Raw genomic sequence first — 25,095 nt, 5'->3', positions numbered from 1 at the left:
CTCCCTTCACCAACCCCCACTCTCTGTCACACACTCTCTCTCTGTCTCCCCCCTCAGTCTCTCCCAGGTGATATGTCTCTCTCTCTCTCTCCCTCTACCCCCACCCCACTCTGTCACACATTATCTCTCTCTCTCTCTCTTGTCCTCACCTTCAGTCTTTCCCTCTAATCTATAAAGAATTGTGAAGCATCCTCCTGTCTGGAAGGATGACACTGGAAACAGCAGCTGTTGGAGAGGGGGGAATAAACAATGGGATCTGTGAAATATGGGCTTTTTTTAAGCAACGCTCACAGCTGCAGTCTGTGATCTTGTTGAAAACAAATCCGTTTTAGAGATGAAAGTGTGGGTCTATCCTCGCTGGGTTTGGTGCTGCTTAACCAGGTATGAGTTTTGTTTTCAGCACATCTCTCTATTGGCGTGGTGCCAACGAGTTCAAAATGTGGGATGTTATTTTTTTTAAGCGCCAGTATCTGTATTCACATGACGTGCCTGTACTATCTCAATTAACTCGACTGAAGAGCCCCTGGACGAACAAAGTCACTTAGCCTCATTACTTGTGATGAGCTAAATTTGGAAGCTTGAAGGGGTTACTGAGGTGACGCGGCGATTACAGGATTAACTGAGGAAGTAGCGACTTATAATGGTGTGCCTGACCTTCAGGTTCTGTATTTCACAATCCTCTCTGCTTCAATTTGTAAACGAGACACTACTGTCCGGACTGAGCAAAATAAGAGTAAGTGGATTTGTTTTGTGTGATTTTTTTCTTTCCCTGCCCCAGATCTGTAAGATATGTTTATGTATTTCTAGGCTTTAAGACTGTAAGACTGTGACTGCTATTGTTGTCTAATCATTCTTGCTTTTGTGTTAAAGATGGAATTATCAAACAAAATTAATGATTACTTGTCATGCTAAACAGATATTTTAGTCCTTCCTGTGTTTCTTAATAAAAGTCTTGCACTTTATAAGATCCACTTTTTCTGTCTGTGCATATAATTGGAAAGGAGCTTCTGATAGATAGTTCTGCTTTCATTCATAAAGTATCATCTATCTTGAGAAAAGGAGCCGAGTGGGAAAGCGGTATTCCTTTACTTAGACATTTATTTTCCCCAAGCTTTCATCACTTGTAGTTGGACATTTCCAACGATCCTTCATTACAAAGCACTTTGATACATTCTGAATATTAAGCAGTAATTCTGTAAATATAAATAAAAAGCTCTGGAGAATGTCAGATACTGGGTCCAAAGCAGTAACCCTCTAAGGTTTAATGTCCTTAGGGAATGGTGAGGACAGGTAAGGGGGAGCTGGGTTCAAAACCCGTCACAGCAGGTGATGGAATTTGAATTCAATAAAAATCTGGAATTTAAGAGTCTAATGATGATCGTGGATCTATTGTCAGGGAAAAGTCCACCTGGGTCGGTAATGCCCTTTAGGGAAGGAAACTGCCATCCTTACCTGGTCTGGGCCTACATGGGACTCCAGACCCACAGCAATGGGGTTGACTGAATTGGGGATGGGCAGTAAATGCAGGACGAGCAAGTGAGCCCCTCATCCTGTTAGTGTATAAAACAAAATGCCATAGAGTCATAGAGATGTGCAGCATGGAACCACACCCTTCGGTCGAACTTGCCCATGCTGACCAGATATCCCAACTCAATCTAGACCCACCTGCCAGCACCCAGCCCATATCCCTCCAAACCCTTCCTATTCAAATACCCATCCAAGTGCTTTTTAAATGTTTCAATTGTACCAGCCTCCACCATTTTCTCTGGCAGCTCATTCCATACGCACACCACCCTCTGCGTGAAAAAGTCGCCGCTCAGGTCTCTTTTATATCTTTCCCCTCTCACCCTAAACCTATCCCCTCAAGTTCTGAACTCCGCTACCCCAGGGAAAAGCTCCAGGGAAAACAACCTAGCCTATTCAACCTCTCCCTATAGCTCAAATCCTTCAACCCTGGCCTTGCTCAAATGCCTGTGATTCTGATAAAATGTTGGAGGAATAAAGAATTGAAGACAATTTTATTGCAGTCCTTTGTGTGACACATACCTGGGTATCCTTCTGGGTTAAGAACTATGGAAAGTGCTGGAAAAACAGAGTAGGACACAGGACAGCACAGAGCTGCTGAAACCTTTTCACATCTTTGTCAATTGTCACTTCCAGGGTCTGCTCTTAAAATCCAACTCCTCCCAACCTTGTGTCAGCTACATCCCACCTTGTACCGTGTCCTGTTTGCCTAATACGCTTGTTATCACTGACCTACCTTGGCCAGATTCTTCATTTTTCATATTGATGGTCTTTAATTTCTTGCCTATGACATTGGTCCCTGGTCACTGTCTAACCACCTGCCTCGCTTATGTAATCCCCTGAAGGCTGTGTTTCTGTCTCCCATGTTTCACCCCCCCACCATTTGGATTTTGTGTGGGCTCAGTTCCCGGTGTTGGGGTCTCTCTTTGAAACTCTTTCACCTTTGTACTCCTAGCTCCCCTTTAGCTTTCGTTCACGTTTCCAGTTTCTCCAGCTTTGCTCTGTATCTCAGTGAAGTGTCTGAGAAGATTATTTCACTCCTTCACTTTAACCTTACTCCTCAACTCACCCATTTGTAAAAAGGCCCTACAGTGCCTGAACTTCATTCAGCAACCTCCTTTTTTTCAACTTATTCATGGCACGTGGATATCTCTGGCTAGGCCTGCATTTATTGCTCATCCCTAATTGAGTCAACCACATTGCTGTGGGTCTGGATTCACATGTAGGCCCAGACCGGGTAAGGATGGCAGTTTCCTTCCCTAAAGGACATTACTGACCCAGATGACTTTATGGTCATCATTAAACTCTTATTTCCAGATTTTTAAAAAAAACTCAAATTCAAATATGGCGATTTGAACCCATGTGCCCAGATTAATCATCCAGCGATAATACCATTAGGCCATCACCTCCCCCTTATCCCAAGCCCTATTCCTTTTTCAGGAGCAAACTTCCTCTTCCCCTGGATTGATTAGGTTACATTGTAACATCTCCACAAGGTCATGTGAGAGTTATTTTCTCTGACAACACCATAGTCGTGACAACACTTACCAGAGAGCAAGAAGATGCAAGCAACATGAAAGCCTGTGCCTGAGATCCATCAGTTGCTGGAAATAGGTATCCCATATCTCTGTCATTTGATTCCTCTGTATTTGATAAAACCAGCTGAATAGCTGGAGTGACCTTACCTTGCACCTGATCCTTTTCCGCTGGTGCAGTAGTGTTTTCTGCCTGATTTTAAATTAATTTTATCTGCCACAGACAAAATTGCCAGTTTATAAATGGGTAGTGCTGTGGCCAGTTTTGTGCTTTGTTCAGTAATTTAATGTGCTGCACTCTCTTGGTGGAGCATGGATGGAGATTGATTGATTATATTCACTCTGTTGCGCATTAACTAAACCTGTCTTTATCCATGTTCCATTAACTGGGCTCAAGAAAATGTCAGAAGTCACATGACACCAGGTTATAATCCAACAGGGTGACTATGATCTGGTGTCATGTGACTTCTGAATTTATCTACCTCAGTCCACAGCAGGCACCTCCCCATCTGCGCTCAGGAAAGTTGCACAGTTCAATCAAGAAGGACGTTGTGAAACTTGAAAGGGTTCAGAAAAGATTTACAAGGATGTTGCCAGGGTTGGAGGATCTGAGCTACAGGGAGAGGCTGAATAGGCTGGGGCTGTTTTCTCTGGAGCATCGGAGGCTGAGGGGTGACGTTATTAAAGGTTAATAAAATCATGTGGAGCGTGGATAGGGCTAATTGACAAAGTCTTTTCTCTGGGGTAGGGGAGTCCAGAACTAGAGGGCATCGTATAGGGTGAGAGGAGAAAGATATAAAAGGGACCTAAGGAATAAGCTGCCAGAAGAAGTGGTGTAGGCTGGTACAACTGCAACATTTAAAAGGCATCTGGATGGGTATATGAATTGGAAAGGTTTGGAGGGATATGGGGAGAAAGTGAGGTCTGCAGATGCTGGAGATCAGAGATGGAAATGTGTTGCTGGAAAAGAGCAGCAGGTCAGGCAGCATCTAGGGAACAGGAGAATCGACGTTTCGGGCATTAGCCCTTCTTCAGGAATCATTCCTGAAGAAGGGCTAATGCCCGAAACGTCGATTCTCCTGTTCCCTAGATGCTGCCTGACCTGCTGCGCTTTTCCAGCAACACATTTCCATCTTGGAGGATATGGGCCAAGTGCTGGCAAATGGGATGAGATTAGGTTGGGATATCTGATCGGCATGGACGAGTTGGACCGAAGGATCTGTTTCCGTGCTGTACATCTCTATGACTCTTAAGTGTTGGGTGAGTGCGATGTGAACAGGAGTCTGACCTATCTGATGTTTGTGTCTAGCTCCCTCTGTCTCATGTACACTCTAAAGTCAGGCTGGAAATTTTAAATGTAACAGGGCCATTATACAAGCCAAATGGCTCATTTAGTGAGGAGGAAATTACTTCAAAGGCTGGTGAGCTGACAGTCTTCAGTAAAATCTGTTTCCAACAAAAGTGTCTGCATCATTTATTTCCTGCAAACCAGGTATGGATCCTGTTGATTTTGTTGGATTTACGGAAAGTTTAATGAGGATCCAGATGGCTATTCAGAGCACCCTGTGAGCAGCAAATAATGACCCCCATCCATCTTTAGGAAATCTCAATCTGAAACACGTTGATCATTCACCTCATCGGGCCATCCAGTGAGTTCTGTGGAACACTTGCCAAAGAGATTCCTGCAGAAGTCCATGTATTTTTGTAACATTTGGTTGTTTTGGTTTGGAAAAGGCTTCGCTTATTTATGATCCAAATTGGCCTTATTATATACAGCTAGGATTCCCCATTTCCAGATTTTATTTTTAGTTCCTATAGGTAGTTAATATATTCACCAAATATATATTTTTTCCTCTTCTTTTGAATGTGCTGCATGTTCAATAATGGGATGTCACAAAGCTAGTCCTTTTTCTTTGTAACAGCTGTTTCTTGGCTCAAGGTTACACTGTCCTTGATTTTTTTTCAGAGGGGTAATGAACCAGGCCGGGCTCTGATCAGACTGGTTTGGTACAGAGATGAAAAGGATTCTGGGAGGCTTTTATGTAAACAGATGAGACTTCAGGCCAAAGTCATGTTTTAGAAGTGACCTGTAGAATGAAAGGGGAGTGGTCAGCTCTCGAGCTGAGCAGTTTAATTCAGACCAGAACTGGTTGGGAGTTCGGCAGTGAACTGTGTGGAAATTCTGTCTCTCCTTCTAACTTCAGCCTGTAAGCATGTGTTCCATTTATACTGATTTTTAAAGGGAATTTGCTTATTGGGACTGTTGTGTATATTCGGAACAGCATAATTAAGTCTAATTTGGATAGACTGAGTTCTGTAGGGGTTCATTATTCTGTTCTTTGTGTTTCATTGTGTAATTTTGTGAATATTTTTTTTTTTGTCTGTTTTAAACCTGATAGTCAACCTTGCTAACTTACTCAGAGTAATTTTTACTGTACACTTACCAAAACAGATTGCAAAGTTATGATCTCTGCCTGCTTAATAATGTTTTGAGTGGTCTGGCCTACTCCATAAAGGGATAAGGCCTACTGCCTTCCAGTTCGAAAACAATAAATGCTGGAGATCGCAGTGGGTCAGACAGCATCCATGGAGAAAGAGAGAGAGAGAGACTCGAACCGTTAGATCTCCCCCTCTCTCCCTCCTCTCTCCCCCCCCTCTCTCCCCTCTCTCCCCTCTCCTCCCTCCCACCCTCTCCCCCTCCGGATGCTGATTTATTATTTTCAGTTCAGATTGCAGCCTCTGCAGTAATTTGCTCATAACTTCCAGTTTTGTCTGGTACGATTTGGAGCTTATAATTTTGTGTATTCAAATTCCATTTTTGTGCCCGAGGTATTTTCCTGTTGCTTCATTCTGCCACAATGCCAGGCTCTGTCTCTGAATTGGAGCCGTGTTTGCAAGAGGGTGGGAAATGAAGAGGTTAATCGAGAGTCCAGAGGCTCCAAGAAAGAGTCCCACATGGTTTTTCTTTCTCATGAGATGATGAGACATTTATTACTTGGAATCCTCTGCAGATCTGAAAAACTGTGGTTGGATCACCTGACTCTAAGCTGAGTGATGTGAAAGTGTTGCTCACATTTTGCTTCCAATCCCCGTCCTGTGACACACTTGGTTGTGAATGTGTGGATATAGGCTGGGCAGCACGAGGTTGATGTTAATTGCAGTGGTCCACTGGCATTGAATAGCCATTAGAAATTCACGTTTCCAGCCTCAAGCCTGAGGTAAGTGTGTGGTGCCAAAGGATGATATTACATCAGGAAGCAGGTCAGCAGCTGTCTTTGGCTTTGGAGAAGCTGGGCTCTGAGGTGGAAAGGACGGGCAACTGTCAATTGTGTTTTCTGTTGAATTCCATTCTTGGTATCATTGGCCAAGTGCTGGCTTTAGGAATCCAATTAAATAATGCTTATTACTCCCTAGTACACGTACCCTGCCTCACCCTGACACAAACCTTTCTGATCTTTAAACAACACAACTGCAAATCCTGATGAACATACCCACCATCCATTGGGAGGAGAACAGTAAATACTGTATATTCTGCTCCGTCCTTCAGTCACGTTATACTGTTGGCATTTGAAACTAAGGAAAGTTTTGACCAGGAGAGATTGAGCAAGGCTACTTTTCCTCTCTCAATCTGTCTGTGGGAACATCACAACAAAAGTGGGCCATTCAGCCCATCAAACCTGCTCTACCATTCAATACAATCATGGCTGATCACCCACTTCAATAGCTTTTCCCCACACTATCCCCATATTGCTATGTGTCGTTGGTATTTAGACATTGGTCAATCTCAACATTAAAAATACTCCATGGCTGAGCTTGCACAGCTCTCTGGGGAAGATAATTCCAAATGATTAACCTCTGTCTGGTCAAGCGATTCTTGGTCCTGCATGGCTTCTCTCTTGGTTTGAGATTGTCTCCCCTTATTCTAGATGCACCAAGCAGTGGGGACAACTTACCTCCCTGTCTATCCCTTTCGGTATAGTGTGGGTTTCAATAATATCGCCTCTCGTTCTTTGAACCTCAAGACAATGCAGGCCCCAGTCTGATCAAGCCCTCCTTTATAGGACAGTTCTGCCTCTTGTAAACAGGTGAAGCTGAAAGTTGACAGGACCAAAAACTCTGCACACTCAGTGCGGCCTAAGCAAATTTCCATACAACTGAAGCAAGGCTTCACCCAAGTCCTTCGGTGATAAAGACATGTTCAGCTTTAATAGCTTCTAGTATATCAACTCAATCTAACCTCTGATCATTTCAGAAATACTCTCCACCTCTCTACCTCTCTTCTTACCAAAGTGGATGGTCACCTCACTTTGTTCACATTCCATTCCATATTCTTGCCCACTCAGTAACTTTGTCCAAATGCTCTTGAAACTGCTTTGCATTTTCCTCACAGCACATATGTGGTCCTCCCATAAATAACTGTGACCCAAGTAGTGATCCTTGCTTTAACTCACTAGTCACAGTCTGCTGGCAATGACCCACTTGTTCTGACCTTATTCTCTGTCTGTTAGTCAATCCTGATCCAATCCACCATCTTCCAGCCCAACAAAAACAGAAATTGCTGGAAAAGCCCAGAGGAAGGGTCACCGGGCCCAAAACGTTAACTCTGATTTCTCTCCACACATGCTGCATGACTTGCTGAGCTTTTCCAACAATTTGTGTTTTTGTTTCTGATTTACAGCACCTGTGGTTCTTCCTGTTTTTATCGTCAAGCCGAAGTGCTGTAACTTTGCGAACCAACTTCCAGTTTCTTCATCTTGCCCTCTTTAAAAAAAATTAACTTTCGTTTTGTGCTGTATCAAATATTAAACAGTAATTCCTTTGAAGGAATTTGAGCGAGTTTGAGTGTTGACAGTGAGGGAGGCTGACCCCATATCAGTGCAGATACATCACTAACCCATGGCTGCTTCAGGGATTTGTCATTGTAACTGTGTGTGTGTGTTAATTCCACACTCTTGCTCTGTCAGAATCACTATCACTTCAGCTGTCCTATGGCAGAGCACTGCTGATCGCTACAAACATTTACAGCGAAATGTGAACATTACTTCGGGTCCTCAGCATTAATAAGAAAACAAAGTTTTGGGTGTGAATTGGGTTAGCTTTCTGTTTCAGGTTTGAATTTCATTTTGATTTGTTGGCCTTCTCTAAAGTTCCTTAATTATGAGTTTGGACAGTTTATTGCCTTTCCTTGCTTATGTTTACAGTTCAAAACTATCTACAGTTAACAATTGGCAGTTGCATTAGAGGTTGTTGGGTTGCTGACTTGGAAAATGAGGGAGAAAAGAGACACTCTGTGTGGTAGAATTATTCTCTTTGACTTCAGAATGTTGTTAATTAATGGATTGTTGTGTAACCAGAGATAGATGGAGCAAGCACAAAGTTTTCCCTCACTCACATCCTGCTGATTTCTCTGAGCATTTGGATTTCTTAGTTACAATTTTCTCAGACGGAGGGTCAACAGACTTTTACTAATTTCACAGTCATACTTGAATTTCCAAAAGCAAGGGCTGAATATTTAGGCAATTCTTTTCCCTGATGAGAAGCTAACTATTGTCCTTGATAGGAGAGAGGTGGTTGGTCAATGTCATTGGGCAAGGGTGAGCCTGTCACTTTGAACCAAATTAATAACCAGGTCCCTCAGCATTGACGATACAGTGTGTAATTCCGTCAGTATGTATCTCTGGTGATTTAATCCATTGGTCAAAGGTTAAAGAGAGGGTGATGTGATCAGTAAAGAGACTATATTTCCTTCTGCTCTGTCTGCCTGGACACTGAGGATTGGAATGGGTTTAAAGAAAAAACTGGAAAGGAGCTACATATAAGTGTGGTTCTCGGGGTGAACACTCTTTCAGCTCAGATGTTTGCTTGCATCCAGTCAAGTCCTCTACTAAAATCTGAAAGAACTGTGGATGCTTAAATCAGAAACAAAAACAGAAGTTGCTGAAAAAGCTCAGCAGGTCTGGCAGCATCTGGAGCTCTGAGGAAAGGTCACTTGACCTGAAATATTAACTCAGGTTTCTCTCCACAGATGCTGCCAGACCTGATGGAGTTTCTCCAGCAGTTTCTGTTTTGGCTTTCGAATGTGTAGCTGAGCTTTAAGGACCTTGTGCACTGTGAAAGCACAATGGCCAGCCTAGGCTGGCTGTGTCCAAGTGAGCACAGAAGAACACAAACTAAAAACCAGGAATTCCATCCTGTATCGATGCACGAGGTGAGTGTGTCCCTGTGAGCAAAGCCACCAGCCAGGACCATACAAGTTGTAGGTGTTCCTAAGCTCCAAGCTGAGGTGTGGAAGTGGAGTCTATGTTGGTTGAAGAGCCGGCGTGATGGTGAGGTGAGGCTGATAGTTTCTCGATGCCAATGTACATAGATGAAGGGTCAAAGAGGATAGTGGTCATGGAGCATGCTGGGAGCTTGGAGTGAAGCAGCAATTGGATGATGCTTACGGCAACCAGTGGTCCCTGCTCTGATTGCTGTCTCCCACTTCAGCTTCCTGGGTAAGGGCGGAGAATTGGACGTGCTATAGAAAGAAGGGGTTTTAATGAGGTACAAGTGCTTGGAAACAAGATCACTGCCACTCAGTGACAAAATCCTGAAATTGTTCTATCAACTCTCCAAGTTTTTCCTTGACCTTTGTAGTTCTGATTTCTTTTTCCATTCTTTCTGTACTCTCCCACAGGTCACATCACAGCATGGAGGAAACAAAATTCCCCTGGTATCTGTTATTGTCTGATCTTGGGTGGCTCAGTGAGGGGGTGGGGGGCAAGGTCAAAGGTTTCTTGGGTCTTATGTCCTTGCAAGCACTCCAGAAATGTCAGGTACTGGCCGGTTGAACAGAAACATACCTATTTAACCCTTGCATCAGCTCACTCTAACATTGCTACACTTGGCATTGAAAGAGTCTGTCTCTCTCTCTGTCTCTCTCTCTCTCTCTGTCTGTGTGTGTGTCTGTCTCTCTCTGTCTGTCTGTGTGTGTCTCTCTGTGTCTGTCTGTGTCTCTCTATCTCTCTCTCTCTCTCTCTCTCTCTGTCTCTCTCTGGATCATAACATTGGGTGTCAAAATTTGGTTTGTTTATTGATGAAGGGATTTGTACAGTATGATTACCAGACAACTTCTTGTCCACTTGACCTTTTTGTGGTGATTAGCCACTTCGATCCCACAGGATAATTCTCTAAGATGTGATGGGTTACACCAGCAGTGAAGAGGATGATATTTGCTGGATGCTTTGCTATCAGGCAAGCTCAGATTTAAACGAAAAGAAACAAGCAGTTGAATTGAGTTTGAGAGAGGAGATCATGTCAGAGTGAAGTGAGACCCAGTGATAGGATACATTTCAAAGAATAATAATATTCGAAGAATGAACTCAACAGAACCAGCAGGAGAGGAGAGTGATGTCATTGCTGGCAGATGTTGGTGGTGGTGAGTACCAGGTGTTGGCACTCGCTGTGGGAGGGTGTTGCGAACTTGCACATGGCCTGGTGGTGAAATTTTGCAGATGATTCCAAAAATAGTACCATTCATTAAACAGAAGATTAAAGGAAACAGAAACGGATTTGTCATGAGCTTGAGCAATAGGTTCAAAACTGGCAAATGGAATTCAGTGTCATTGCCTGTGATGTTTTAAGCCAAAATGATTTACAGAGTATTAAATGACTTTGGATGTACTTGGTTAAGCATTAGATCCTTGGGATAGAGTCATAGAGATGTACAGCACGGAAACAGACCCTTCATTCCAACCCGTCCATGCCGACCAGATATCCCAACCCAATCTAGTCCCACCTGCCAGCACCCGGCCCATATCCCTCCAAACCCTTCCTATTCATATACCCATCCAAATGCCTCTTAAATGTTGCAATTGTACCAGCCTCCACCACTTCCTCTGGCAGCTCATTCCATACACATACCACCCTCTGCGTGAAAAAGTTGCCCCTTGGGTCTCTTTTATAACTTTTATCCCCTCTCACCCTAGACCTGTGCCCTCTAGTTCTGGACTCCTCGAACCCAGGGAAAAGACTTTGTCTATTTAACCTATCCATGCCCCTCATAATTTTATAAAACTCTATGAGGTCACCCCTCAGCCTCCAATGCTCCAGGGAAAACAGCCCCAGCCTGTCCAGCCTCTCCCTGTAGCTCAGGTCCTCCAAATCTGGCAACATCCTTGTAAATCTTTTCTGAACCCTTTCATGTTTCACAACATCTTTCCAATAGGAAGGAGACCAGAACTGCACACAATATTCCAGCAGTGGCCTAACCAATGTCCTGTACAACCGCAACATGACCTCCCAACTCCTGTGCACAATACTCTGACCAATAAAGGAAAGCATTCCAAACGACGCCTTCACTATCCTATCTACCTGCGACTCCACTTTCAAGAAGGCTATGAACCTGCACTCCAAGGTCTCTTTGTTCAGCAACACTCCCTAGGACCTTATCATGAAGTGTATAAGTCCTGCTAAGATTTGCTTTCCCAAAATGCAGCACCTCACATTTATCTAAATTAAACTCCATCTGCCACTTCTCAGCCCATTGGCCCATCTGATCCAGATCCCACTGTACTCTGAGGTAACCCTCTTCGCTGTCCACTACACCTCTAGTTTTGGTGTCATCTGTAAACTTACTAACTATATCTCTTATGTTCGCATCAATTTATGTAAATAACAAAAAGTAGAGGGCCCAGCACCGATCCTTGTGGCATCCACTGGTCACAGGCCTCCGATCTGAAAAACAACCCTCCATCACCACCCTCTGTCTTCTATCTTTAAGCCAGTTCTGTATCTAAATGGCTAGTTCTCGCTGTATTCCATGAGATCTATGAGGAGAAAGTGAGGTCTGCAGATGCTGGAGATTAGAGCTGAAAATGTGTTGCTGGAAAAGCGCAGCAGGTCAGGCAGCATCCAGGGAACAGGAGAATCGACGTTTCGGGCATAAGTCCTTCTTCAGGAAGGGCTCCATGAGATCTAACCTTGCTAATCGGTCTCCCATGGGGAACCTTGTTGAATGCCTTACTGAAGTCCATATAGATCACATCTACTGCTCTGCCCTCATCAAAAACCTCAATCAAGTTTGTGAGACATGATTTCCCACGCACAAAGCCATGTTGACTATCCCTAATCAGCCTTTCCAAATACACGTACATCCTGTCCCTCAGGATTCCCTCCAACAACTTGCCCACCACCGAGGTCAGGCTCACTGGCTATAGTTCCCTGGCTTGTCCTTACCACCCTTCTTAATAGTGGCACCACGTTAGCCAACCTCCAGTCTTCCGGCACCTCACCTGTGACTATCGATGATACAAATATCTCAGCAAGGGGCCCAGCAATGACTTCTCTAGCTTCCCACAGAGGTCGAAGGTACATCTGATCAGGTCCTGGGGATTTATTCACCTTTAACCGTTTCAAGACATCCACCACTTCCTCCTCTGTAATATGGAAATTTTCAAGATGTCACCATCTATTTCCCTACATTCTATATCTTCATTTCCTTTTCCACAGTAAATACTGATGCTAAATACTCATTTAGTATCTCCCCCATTTTCTGTGGCTCCACACAAAGGCCGCCTTGCTTGATCTTTGAAGGGCCCTATTCTCTCCCTCGTTACCCTTTTGTCCTTAATGTATTTGTAAAAACCCTTCAGATTCTCCTTAATTCTGTTTGCCAAAGCTATCTCATGTCCCCTTTTTGCCCTCCTGATTTCCCTCTTAAGTATACCCCTACGTCCTTTATACTCTTCTAAGGATTCACTCGATCTATCCTGTCTATACCTGACATATGCTGCTTTCTTTTTCTTAACCAAACCCTCAATTTCTTTAGTCATCCAGCATTCCCTATACATACCAGTCTTCCCTTTCACCCTGACAGGAATATACTTTCTCTGGATTCTTGTTATCTCATTTCTGAAGGCTTCCCATTTTCCAGCCGTCCCTTTACCTGAGAACATCTGCCCCCAATCTGTTTTTGTAAGTTCTTGCCCAGTACCGTCAAAATTGGCCTTCCTCCAATTTAGAACTTCAACTTTTAGATCTGATCTATCCTTTTCCATCACTATTTTAAATCTAATAGAATTATGGTCATTGGCCCCAAAGTGCTCCCCCACTGACACCTCAGTCACCTGCCCTGCCTTATTTCCCAAGAGTAGGTCAAGTTTTGTACCTTCTCTAGTAGGTACATCCACATACTGAATCAGAAAATTGTCTTGTACATATTGGTTTTGATGAGGATATTTCCAAAAGGGAAAAAACAGTGATTAGGTTTTTGTCATGAGTTTAAACTGTAAAATTCAAGATGTAACATTTAATCAACATGAAGGTGAACAGCTCCGTTAGATTATAGTGTACGGCTGTCAGAAGCATTCTGAAGGTTTGGCTGTCATCGAGGATACATTCTGATAGAAGGAAATACGAATACCAAAGACTTGGCAAAAAATATATTTTTGTTGGACTCTGCAATGATGGGGTGATTATTGCAAAAAAAATTGCAAACCATTGGGACAGGGGATATTGAAGCAGATGGTGTCCAGTAACAGAGGAAGTTGTTGAATTCTGTTGCAGGTTGAGTCATTCAGAATAAACCTGTATTGGCCTGTTTCTGTGGAGTGAGTGCTTTTGTATTTTTCAGTAATCTGAACATCTATGTCAAAGTAACTGGTCAGATTTCTAGGCTAAGATGCAATGTCTCTAACTGTCTTCTGTCCAATTACATATACAGCACAGAAACACAGCCAAGAAATCGAAGCTGGTGTTCATGCTGCTTTATTCAACCCTGTCACCACCTCCTTCAATTCCTTGCCCCTCACATGCTCGCCCAGCTTTCACTGACACATGTCGTACTCCATTCAGTCCGTTTCATATTCTGACCACTCTTTGGGAAAAGTTTCTTGAGTTCCTAATTGAATTTATTGGTTCTTGGATTTTGGTTTCCCAGTTCTGGACTAATTGGAAACATCATCTGCACATCAGCCCTACTCACTTCCACCATAGTTTGAAATATCTTTATGACTTCGCCCCTTGGCAGAGTGAGGTGGCATGGTGACTCAGTGGTTAGGACCACTGCCTCTCAGCGCGGGGGATGCAGGTTCAATCCCAGCCTCAGGTGACTATCTGTTTGAAGTTTTCACATTCTCCCCATGTCTGCATGAATGTGTTCTGGTTTCCTCCCACAGTCCAAAGATGTGCAGGTGACAATGGATTGGCCATGGGAAATGCAGGGGGTAGGGTAGAGGGCTGGGTCTGGTTGGGATGCTGTTCAGAGAGTCTGTGTGGATTTGATGGGCCGAGATGCCCCCTTCCACACTGCAGGGATTCTATGACTCTTTGGAAAAGATGTGAAGTTAATTAGGCCCCTGGCCCCCAGTGGAACTTTTGGACCCAGACTTGAAATCTTCGGAAATGGAAGAGTGATCCTAAGGCAGAAGGAGAAAAACTGATTTTCTCCACAAGACATTGCAATTGTTTGGCTTGATGATGATTTCCAAGTTGTCTTTCCAGATGAAGTTGATGAAATGTATCACTGCTCTGGATTGATATTTACCCTTTTGGGTTACCTGACCTTCCTCTAAAGGGAGGTCTATCTCTGTACCACACATTCAGCCAGTGACAGTGTCTAGTTTTAGGGTATTGTACAGTTTGCTATCATCTCCAGTGACATTTGGATCACTTTTTAGCTTCCCATCTAAAGTAGCAAATTAATACTCGAGAGTTTTCCATTGAGCTGTGTAATGTACATGAAACATTGATTTCCTGTTCGTGGAGTAGATTGTTGAGTATAGGAGTTGAGATGCCATGTTGAGGTAGTATAGGACATTGGTGAGGCCTCATCTGGAGCACTGTATCTAGTTCTGATCACCCTGTTATAGGAAGGATATTATTAAACTAGAGAAGGTTCAGAAAAGATTGACCAGGAATGGAGGATGAGAGTTATAAGGAGAGGCTGGATAGCCTGGGATGTTTTTCACTGGAGCATAGGTGGTTGAGAGGTGACTTTATAGAGTAGCAGCTGGAGATCAGAGTCAAGATTCCTCTGGGTGCTCCTGTTTGCTCCCACAGTCCAAAGATGTGCAGGTTATGTGAATTGGCCATCGTGTTAGGTGCAGCGGTAAATGTAGGGGAATGGGTCTGAGTGGGTTGCTCTTCGGAGGGTCGGTGTGGACTTGGTGGGCTGAAGGGCCTGGTTCCGCACTGTAGGGAATCTAATCTAATCTAAAGTGTGTGGTGCTGGAAAAGCAGAACCGGTCAGGCAGTATCCGAGGAGCAGGAGAGTCTGTTTTGAGCATAAGCCTGATGGAGGGTTGGTGCCTGAAATGGCCACCCTCTTGCTCCTCAGATTCCGCCAGACCTGCTGTACTTTTCCAGCACCACACTCTCAACAGGTGACTGTATAGAGGTTTATGAAATCGAGTGGCATAGATAAGGTGAATGACAGGTGTCTTTTCCCTACGGCGGGGGATTTCAAAACTCGGGGGCATACTTTTAAGGTGAGAGGAAAAAGATTTTAAAAAGACATAAAGGGCAATTTTTTTTACATTGAGAGTGGTTTGTGTGTGAAATGAATTTCCAGAGTAGGTGGTGGATGCAAGCACAGTTACAGCATCAAAAAGACATTTGGATAAGTTCATGAGTAGGAAATGTTTGGAGGGATATAGTCCAAGAACAGGCAGTGGGACTAGTTTAGTTTGGGATTATGGTTGACATGGACTGGTTAAATCGAAGGGTCTGTTTCTGTGCTGTATAACTCTGACTGTGTGAAGACCATTTCTTAATCAGACATACTAATTGGTGGTGCGTTTCCTAAAGATGATAAAAGATTCATGGAAATGTGACAAATTAACTGGGAAGACACTGTTGATAATCGTGCCCCATTGTTCTACAAGCCATCATCAGGATTTTATGTACTTTTGCATTTAACAAGACCACCAAAATGATGGGTTTTTCTTATTGCCTCTAACTCGAGCAAAAACAATTCACATCATTAATATGATAGAATTCTGTTTATTGGGACATGAGAATAGGAGCAGAGAAAGGAAGTATTTCTAATCTGATACTATACAAGTTAAACTACACCCCTTCATAGACTCCAAAGAGACACATACGCACACTGTATCGTGATTAAGACAGATAAAAAATGAAGGGTTTTAACATAGATACTACAGAGTATATACAGGGTCAACAACATTCTAAAAATCAAACAGCAAGGTGAAAAGTTATTTTCTCAAACTGTTTGATTTGAGCAATGATGACCCGCTGCTCTCTACAGGGCAACAGTTGATCTTTGATGGTAGATCAGGTGGACCTAGGTCTTATTATTTTAAAATTCTTTCTTCTAAGCTTTCTTAACTTTTCTACTTTTTCCAACAAGGGTTGGAGGTAGAGAGGGGGAGAGATGGGTGCTTTCTGACTGCAGGCTCTGGGTGTTTCTCTCCTCTGCTGCCCTGCAACTTGCAGCTTTTTAACATTTAACAGCCCAACCAATCAAGAGGACTGACGTGGGGAAAAATTTTCTTAACTCTAGGCTCTCAATACCAGTGAATGCTCGTGGCTTCAAAAAGCAAATTAAATCAAATTGCCTGGCTCCAAACATTTATGATTTTCAAACTGTAAAATTTTAGTATTTCAGTTACAGTTGTCTACATTCCAGTTTATAGTCACCAAAAAGAAAACAATTTGGTACCTTATAGATGTGTGTAGCCTGGAGAACTGTACAGGAATGGCAATGGCCAGCCTCCTCTAACAGCACTACAGTGGCATTTGCACTCTAAGTCAAATTATGCACTCTAAGAAAGACTGGGGGGGAATTTGAATCTGTTACCAACTCCATGTTCCAGTCCTCTGCTGAACCTGTCAAGGATTGTTAATTGAGCAGAGTAGGAGATGTATCTGCAACGTTCTGGTATAATCAAATTCAGATCACTCCGAGATGATAAAACTGGCTTGTTTCACATAGCGCAATAAAAACCCATCTTTTGCTGCAAAGAAATGTTATGACAAAGTGCTATTTCACTGCAAGAAAGGTAGGAGTGAGGTCAACTTTGGTTATAGAACATAGAACAGTACAGCACAGAACAGGCCCTTCAGCCCACAATGTTGTGCTGACCAATGATCCTCATGTATGCACCCTCAAATTTCTGTGACCATATGCATGTCCAGGAGTCTCTTAAATGTCCCCAATGACCCTGCCTCCACAACTGCTGCTGGCAACGCATTCCATGCTCTCACAACTCTCTGTGTAAAGAACCCGCCTCTGACACTTTCCTCCAACCAGCTTGACTCCTCGTGTTAGTCATTTCTGCCCTGGGAAATAGTCTCTGGCTATCGACTCTATCTATGCCTCTCATTATCTTGTGTACCTCAATCAGGTCCCCTCTTCTCCTCCTTTTCTCCAATGAAAAAAGTCCGAGCTCAGTCAACCTCTCCTCATAAGATAAGCCCTCCAGTCCAGGCAGCATCCTGGTAAACCTCCTCTGAACCCTCTCCAAAGCATCCACATTTTTCTTATAATAGGGCGACCAGAACTGGGCGCAGTTATAAGAAAAATAAGTTATAATTCACTTATTTTGAGTGGAACATAACATCAGTTAACACCAGAATCCATGAGCATGTGGGAAGTTGGTTTGATCTGTGACCATTGTGCCCTGTACTCCGTTAACTGCATTGCTGGTTATTTCCTCTGTGTGTGATCTTCGTTATTATTGGAGCCCTCAGTCTCTGGGTGCAGGTGGATTATGGTTTTACTGTTTATGCACCTTCTATTGCAGAGGCTGCAATGCAGGTACTTGGTGAAGAAGCATGAAGCAACGATATTGTAGTGCTCAGGAAAGGAGTACAATTTATTTCCAGTATTTCAGGGGAGTTTCTGACTGAACGGTTTATAAAAATGCATTAACAGCTCTGTTTTCCTGGTAGTTTATTTCCCTTTTATCTCATGTCCGGATGACATCAACTGCGTTTCCAAGGTGCTGTTTTGTAATTACTGGTAGCCAGCTAGTGCCTTACCTAATATTCATTTCATGTGTCCCTAGACTATTTGACTACTGAAGGAATCACACCCCACTTTCATCTATTGTCCATACCTGCACCTTTTTGTCAGCAGGAACCATAATGCTGAAGGTGAGAGTTTGAACTGACCTCACTCGTTCACTCCCTCCATTCAGTTGGCACAGTTCTGAAGAAGAAATTATTTTTTTTAAATGTTTTTTGTTTAATTGTTTATCTGACGAAATAAGGAATAGAACAGATCTGAAATTCTGCAAATTCCACAGCAGCCCCTTCCAAACCCATGACCATTAGAAGGACAAGGGCAGCAGATACATGGGAACACCACCCCCTACAAGTTCACCTCCAAACTACTCGTCATCCCGACGTGGAAATGTATCATTGTTACTTCGGTGTTGTTAGGTCAAAATGCTGGGAATGTATCTTTGGCAGCACCGTACCCACAGCATATCCACCCCCTAAGAACTGAAGTTGTTCCAGAGGCAGTTCATCACCGGCAGCTCCAGGCCTGTTAGGGATGAGTAATAGAACATTAGCCTCGACAGGGTCACCACATCACTTCAACAAAATCTAAAAGCAACTATTCATCGCTGATTCTTTCCACCCTGAAGATTGAATTGAGATAGGAATAGATCAGCTGGAACATTGTGGCTACTTCCTTAAGGGCAGCTTTGATGATTAATTTATCCCACAATATGTGCCTCCAGGGTAAAAGTATTTTTTTTAAATATGCTTTTGAAGGATAGTATGGCAAAGGCAGTAATTAGAAAAAGTGTTCAAACTTTGTGAAGGATGATCATTTTGTTGCCCGTTCACTATGTAATAAGAGCCCATTCATGTTTTGTTTCCGCCTACAAATAAAAGCAAGCCAGCTCCAGTCAGAGAGGCACACAGCATGAATCAGACCCTCTGGTCCAACTCATCCATGCTGACCAGGCTTCCCAAACTAAACTCAGCCCATTGGCCTGCATTTAGCACATATCCTTCTGAACCTTTCCTATTCATGTCCTGCCCAAATATGAGCTGGGAAACTTAATTACTTGCTGGTAATTAATCACTTGCAAACACTGTGGCATTTGTAACTTGAGGCTGCATACGTTCAGGAGTTCATCTATGGGGAAGATTGTAATGAGTGTTATTGTAGTGAACACTGTGTGTTAATTATTATGTTTAACTCAAGACTGAGACTGAAATGCAGTAAAAAAAAAGGCTAGTCACAGAGACATGCAGTGTGGATACAGACCCTTCAGTCTAACTTGACAATGCCGACCAGTTTCCCAATCCCCTGCCTGCATTTGGCCCATATCCCTCTAAACCTTTCCTGTTCATAGGTCTATCCAAATGTCTTTGTATATTGTGTGATGATTGATGATATTCTTGCATTCTTACTTTAGTCTGCATTGCCTCCATCAATAACTTGCACTCTAAATCATCTCTCTTCTTCCTTCTAGTGTTGCTCTTGAGCCTCTTCCTTGGATTCCTGAGGGTCCATGGCTACAATCCAAACCTTATCCACATCCAGTGATCTCAGCAACCATTGCAACGACCTGTCTTCTTGTTCCCCAGGCAACAGCAAGTGCATCATGGGAAGTGTCAGTAGTCTAATGGCTGACAAACGGGACCTCCTTAGTGATGGCCTGAAGAGTAGCAGAAATGGGAATGCTTACAACATCAGGCAGCCAGATGGGCTGCTTAAAAAGGGGTTAAGCCAGAGAGAGTTACTGAACTACCTGAACAGCACGAAAAAGGGAGCAAAGGCTGAGAAAAGGATCGCATCTGGGAGTTCTTCCATGGAACGCTGTCGCAAGGATGGCCAACATGAGATTTATGGCAAAACATCTTATAAGGATGGGAAGGAGATCGATTTGTCAAAGAATTCACTTCCAGTTGGAGGGAAATTTGAAAAGGTACTTTTAAGCACAGTACTGAGGCTCTGATATTGGAGGGTGAACTCAGAACTGATCCTGGAGAGCACCACAGCAAATTCCCTACCAGTCTGAAAAACACGCAGCCACCATTGCCCTTGGCTTCCTGTCACTGAGCTGGTTTTGTATCCATTGGGTGTGTGTGGAGTTCCTTCTAAAATCCCATACATGGATTGCCAATTGCAGCCTCGAGATTAACCTTCTCTGTTACCACCCTCAGTTAGTCAGACATGCCTCACCCATTCTCAAATCCCCACTGGCTGTCTTGCTTAATCAATGTCTTGTCCCTGATAGTAAAGCCATTAGAAGCAGGAACAGGAGTAAGCCATTCAGCCCCTCAAGTCTGCTCTGCCATTCAATAGGATTATGGCTGATCTGATAATTCTTGCATCCATTTTCCGGGCTTTTCCCAACTGATCCAGAATCTACCTATCTCAGCCATAAAAAATATGCACAGGGACTCAGCCCCCACAGCTCTCTGTAGCAAAGAGTTCCAAAGACTCCCAACTCTGAGAGAGAAGAAATTCCTCCTCAGCTCAGTCTTACCTTGGTGTCCCTTTACTCTGAGACTATACCCTCTGGTCCTAGACTTTCCCATGAAGGGAAACATCTTTTCAGCGTTGACCCTGTCAAGCCCCTTAACAATCTGATATGTTTCAATGAGATCGCCTCGCAGTCTTCTCAACTCCAGTGAGTAGAGTTCCAGCCTGCTTACCCTTTGCTCGTAAGACAATCCCTCCATACCAGGATCATCCCAGTGAAGCTTCTCTGAACTGCCTCCAATGAAATGATCTCTCCCCTTAAATAAGGGACAAAACTGCTCTCAGTTCTCTAGGTGTGGTCTCCCAGCACTTTATCCAGTTGCAGTAAAATTTCCCTACTCTTATACTCCAACCCCCTTGAAATAAGAGCCCATATTCCATGACCCTTCCTGAATACCTGCCGCTTCTGTGTTTCGTGCACAAGTCCCTTTTGTATGCAGCTTTCTACAATTTTTTCTCCGTTTAACTAATACTCTGTTCTTTTGTTCTCCATTTCAAAATGAGCAACTTTGCATTTTCCCACCTTGCACTGCATTTGCCAATGTTTTCCCTTCTTAATTAACCTCTCAGTATCTCTGCATAAACTGGATGTTTCCCTTTCGCCAAGCTGCCTTTCCACCTGTTTCCAATACTGGGGGGGGGGGTGCCTAACCTCGAGTTGCCTTGTTTCTGCTTTATCCCTTTGTTGAACACTGATGTGACCTTCGCGGTGGGATTTTCTCAGGTGACCATTCCTGCTTTCATGTGGTATTTATCACCTCTATGGCTACGTGGTGCTGAGCAGGGGGTTTTGAGATGTTTCACTGCCACCAGTCCTCCTTTACCTTTGCTTTATTGTGGACCTGTCCAGTGATTTGTGGTTAAGGCGACCCCACTGCACAATATCGACAGAAGAGGTGCTGCTCCTGGTTAGCTTGGAGACTTCTTATATGATAGAACCAGGTACAACTATATTAGGTCAACTACAATTATCAGGGCCTTAGGTAACTGATAAGGAATCCTCCAGAACTCTTAAAAACCTCAGCTCCCTGCAAAAGCGAGAGTAGAGCTCCTCATCTTCACCCACAGAGTGTGACATCAGTAGAAAGGCTGGAGTCATTTTAATATGAACATTTAACCCTTATACAGCAAACGTATAATCAAGAAGTCCACATATTTGATGTGACAGCACACACTAAGTAATAGAAATGTAATGCAACAGGTGTACCCATCACTGTTAGATTTTATTTTCAGCTTAAACCATTTAAATAATAATGCAACTTTGCCTGAAATAAAGCTTACAGGCCAGAGAGCCCCTCTCACTCGCACCCTCAATTGACTGCTCGGATATCATGGCAGGTCGCAATATTTGAGGAGAAATTGATTCGAACTTGAATTAGCTGTGGATTTTCCATGTAACCGTTCGAGTGAACATTGAGATAAATACGTTTTAAATACTGTAGTAACTGGACAGAATCATACAGAAAACCCCATGGTATTTGAGGTGTATAATTTTGAGACTTTCTCGAGAGTGCTGGTTAAAACCGAGTTTGCTGTACAACATGAGCAAGTGTCCGGAGCTCCAGCACCACCACTCTATCAATGAGGATTAAAGAATTGTAACCAGTGTCTCTGTCTCTATCTCTGCTGTTTCTGCTTCTTTCAGCAGACAGAGCTGCATTCCACCCAGTCCAGGAAACTTAGCAATTTCCAGTTTTCTTTTAGGTGCATCCTCTTGACACACTTGTTACCTTGTCAATAATTCCTGGCTCTTTTGACACAATCGTTCACCATTTGTATGCATTCTGAAGATAGATGCGAGATATTCAATGAATCCTTCCTGTCATGTCTTCTGCTGCTCCACATCAACATATTATGGTGAAATACCTTTAACTTGGGAGGGGATTGGGGGAGCATGCAATGCAAAATATATCTGCTTTGATCCCTAAAGAATAGCCAAAAATCCTGGTGACTGTTGGATGATTGAATACAGCAAGATAGGCTTTGCAATTTGATGCAATTCATTATTTTGCAAGCACACTTGTGCACATTGACACCTGAAGGAGTGAGAAAGTCACATTTTCAGACTGTAAAATGTTAAGAGCATTACAGACAGAAAGGAGGTAATTTAAGATTCCCAGATGTTGGTGTTTAGTAAGAACTTGAAAGTTTAATTACATCAAGGGAAAAACCAGTGAAAGTTAAAAGTGACTATTCCAGACAGTCTCAGTTGGGATTCAGCTATGATGGAGGATCTCATTTGCATGGAGACACAAGTAATTATGGTAATAAAAATGCAAATAACAGCTCGACTCTATTTCAGAAAGACGGACCTTTGACAGGTGGCAAACATGTTGCTGAGACAACAACATCTATCATCTCCTGTCCTGAATATTGCTGCCATTATTTTAAGACGAGCAGGAAGAGTGTGCTGCTGAGCTTTTGTTGTGATAGAGCTGATTGTATGTGAGAGAGTCTTGTCCCAGAACAGTTAGTCCATGAACTGAGTGTATAGTCTGAGAGGTCACTGCCTGGGTATGTCCATGAAATCCACGCTACTGTTATGAAAAGTTCAGGAGTTGGGAGGTCATGTTGTGGCTGTACAGGGCATTGGTTAGGCCACTATTGGAATGTTGCGTTCAATTCTGGCCTCCCTGCTACAGGAAAGATGTTGTGAAACATGAAAGGGTTCAGAAAAGATTTACAAGGATGTTGCCAGGGTTGGAGGATTTAAACTGTAGGGAGAGGTTGAATAGGCTGGGGCTGTTTTCCCTGCAGCGTCGGAGGCTGAGGGATGACCTGATAGAGTTTTATAAAATCAGGAGGTCAGAAGTCACATGACATCTGGTTATAATCCAACAGGTCTATTTGAAATCACAAGCTTTCAGAGTAGCACTCATGATTTCAAATAAACCTGTTAGATTATAACCTGGTGTCATGTGACTTCTGACTTTGTCCACTCCAGTCCAGCACCAGCACCTCCACAACATTACAAGGGGTACGGCATTGATAGGATAAATAGACCCAGTCCTTTCTCTGGGCTGGGGGAGTCCAAAACTAGAAGGCAGGTTTAGGGTGAGAGGGGAAAGATTTAAAAGAGACCTAAGGGGCTATGTTTTCGCACAGAGGGTGGTACGTGAATGGAATAAGCTGCCAGAGGAAGTGGTGGACACTGGTACAATTGCAACATTTAAAAGGCATCTGGATGGGTATATGGATAGGAAGGGTTTGGAGGGATATGGGCCAGGTGCTGGCATAAGGGACTAGATTAATTTAGGATACCTGGTTGGCATGGACAGGTTGGCTCTGTCTCTGTTCTGTACATCTCGATGACTGTGACTCTAATAGCAATACAGTGAAGTGTGCCAGTTCAATGTAATCCCATTGATATTGACTCCTGTCTCACCCACCTTGTCTTTTCCTCTCAGTCTCGGTTCCGATCCTCTGCCTTCAGGCCTGTGGTGCCAAAGAACTTCAGTTCGATGCAGAATCTGTATCCGCAGCAGAGCAGGGAGCTATCTGACAGCACTGCCAGCCTCAATATCAGCCTCAGCAAGGCTGGCCACTCATCCCGGAGGAACGGAGAGGAAAAGCAGGAATACTTCAGGAGTTCCAGCCAAGAGGAAAACATGTCTGACTCCGGACGGAACTCCATGACGAGTCTCCCTCCATGTGGAATGGGTCTGAAGCATCATTTTGGGCAGATCAGTGCTTCCATGGGTCAGATCAACCACATTGGGTCAAGCTACACTGATGGAGCTCCCAAGGAGGGGGTGAGCTCAGACAGTGGCCGTTTTTCCTGTAAGAGCATGGCCGTGCTGAGCCGGCTAAACCCCCAGGGCCACATGTCACCATCCTGTGAGCTTTCCAGGTCCGTGGAGGATGTGGTCCGGGAGCTGGAGGAACGGCTCCACGAGAAGGAGGTGGAGCTGAAACACGTGAGGAGAAATTTGGATGAGAGCGAGGACGCCATTGCCCAGGTGTTCGAGGATAAGCAGAGGCTGTGGGAGAGGGAGATGGATGAGCTGAAACGTGTCTATAGCAGCAAGTTGCGCCAAGTCAGTCAGCAGGCACAGTGTACCCAGCGGAGCCTGCAGCTCCAGCTCTTTAAGGTACAGCAGGAGAAGAGGAAGCTGCAGGAGGACTTTGACAAGTTACTGCAGGAATGTGAGCAGCTCAAAGGCCGGTGTCCCTCCTACAGACAGGAGCAGGATGACCTAACCCCAAAACTTGAGGAGAGCAAATGGGAGGTAGGGCTGTTTATGACTGGCATTTTATTATTTACCATTTGTTTCCTGTTTTAAAAAGTGACCAATGGGGAAGCAGAAATCAGTAGCCACCTCTTCCTCTTCACTGGTATTAGTTTCTGGATGAAGTGGTACATGCCGTTTTTAATAAAAGCTTAGTTTATCTTTCCATTAGGATCATAGACTTCCTGCAGTGCACATCGAGACCATTTTGCCCATCAAGTCTTCATAGACCCTTCGAAAAGCATCCCACCTAATCCCTATGGCCAATCCATCTAACCTGCACTTTGAACAGTGGGAGGAAACCCACGCAGACATGAGGAGAATGTGCAAACTCCACACAGACAGTCACGCGAGGCGG

At 43.7% G+C, this 25,095-nt stretch overlaps 1 protein-coding gene across 6 annotated transcripts in view; it reads left to right on the top strand.

The window, feature by feature from the left end:
- LOC122556827 (NEDD4-binding protein 3 homolog) overlaps window positions 1–24,986 on the top strand; it is a 123,868-nt gene extending 98,882 nt beyond the window's left edge. For 2 of the 6 annotated variants that reach the window (XM_043704048.1, XM_043704047.1), the window contains exons 2-3: window positions 19,493–19,948; window positions 23,916–24,986. In XM_043704048.1, the coding sequence (XP_043559983.1) occupies window positions 19,532–19,948; window positions 23,916–24,791 (1,293 nt within the window). In that variant the 5' untranslated portion in view covers window positions 19,493–19,531 and the 3' untranslated portion in view covers window positions 24,792–24,986. Of the gene's footprint in view, window positions 1–362; window positions 382–527; window positions 734–9,113; window positions 9,268–9,371; window positions 9,391–19,492; window positions 19,949–23,915 lie in introns of those variants that run through there. The other 4 variants (XM_043704052.1, XM_043704046.1, XM_043704049.1 and 1 more) reach the window with 4 other exon arrangements.
- Window positions 24,987–25,095: the final 109 nt, after the last annotated feature.

The sequence above is a fragment of the Chiloscyllium plagiosum genome, chromosome 14 (assembly GCF_004010195.1).
Source record: "Chiloscyllium plagiosum isolate BGI_BamShark_2017 chromosome 14, ASM401019v2, whole genome shotgun sequence".
Taxonomy (NCBI): domain Eukaryota; kingdom Metazoa; phylum Chordata; class Chondrichthyes; order Orectolobiformes; family Hemiscylliidae; genus Chiloscyllium; species Chiloscyllium plagiosum.
Note: the sequence above shows the minus strand (reverse complement) of the source record. Positions and strands in the feature narration are given on the sequence as shown.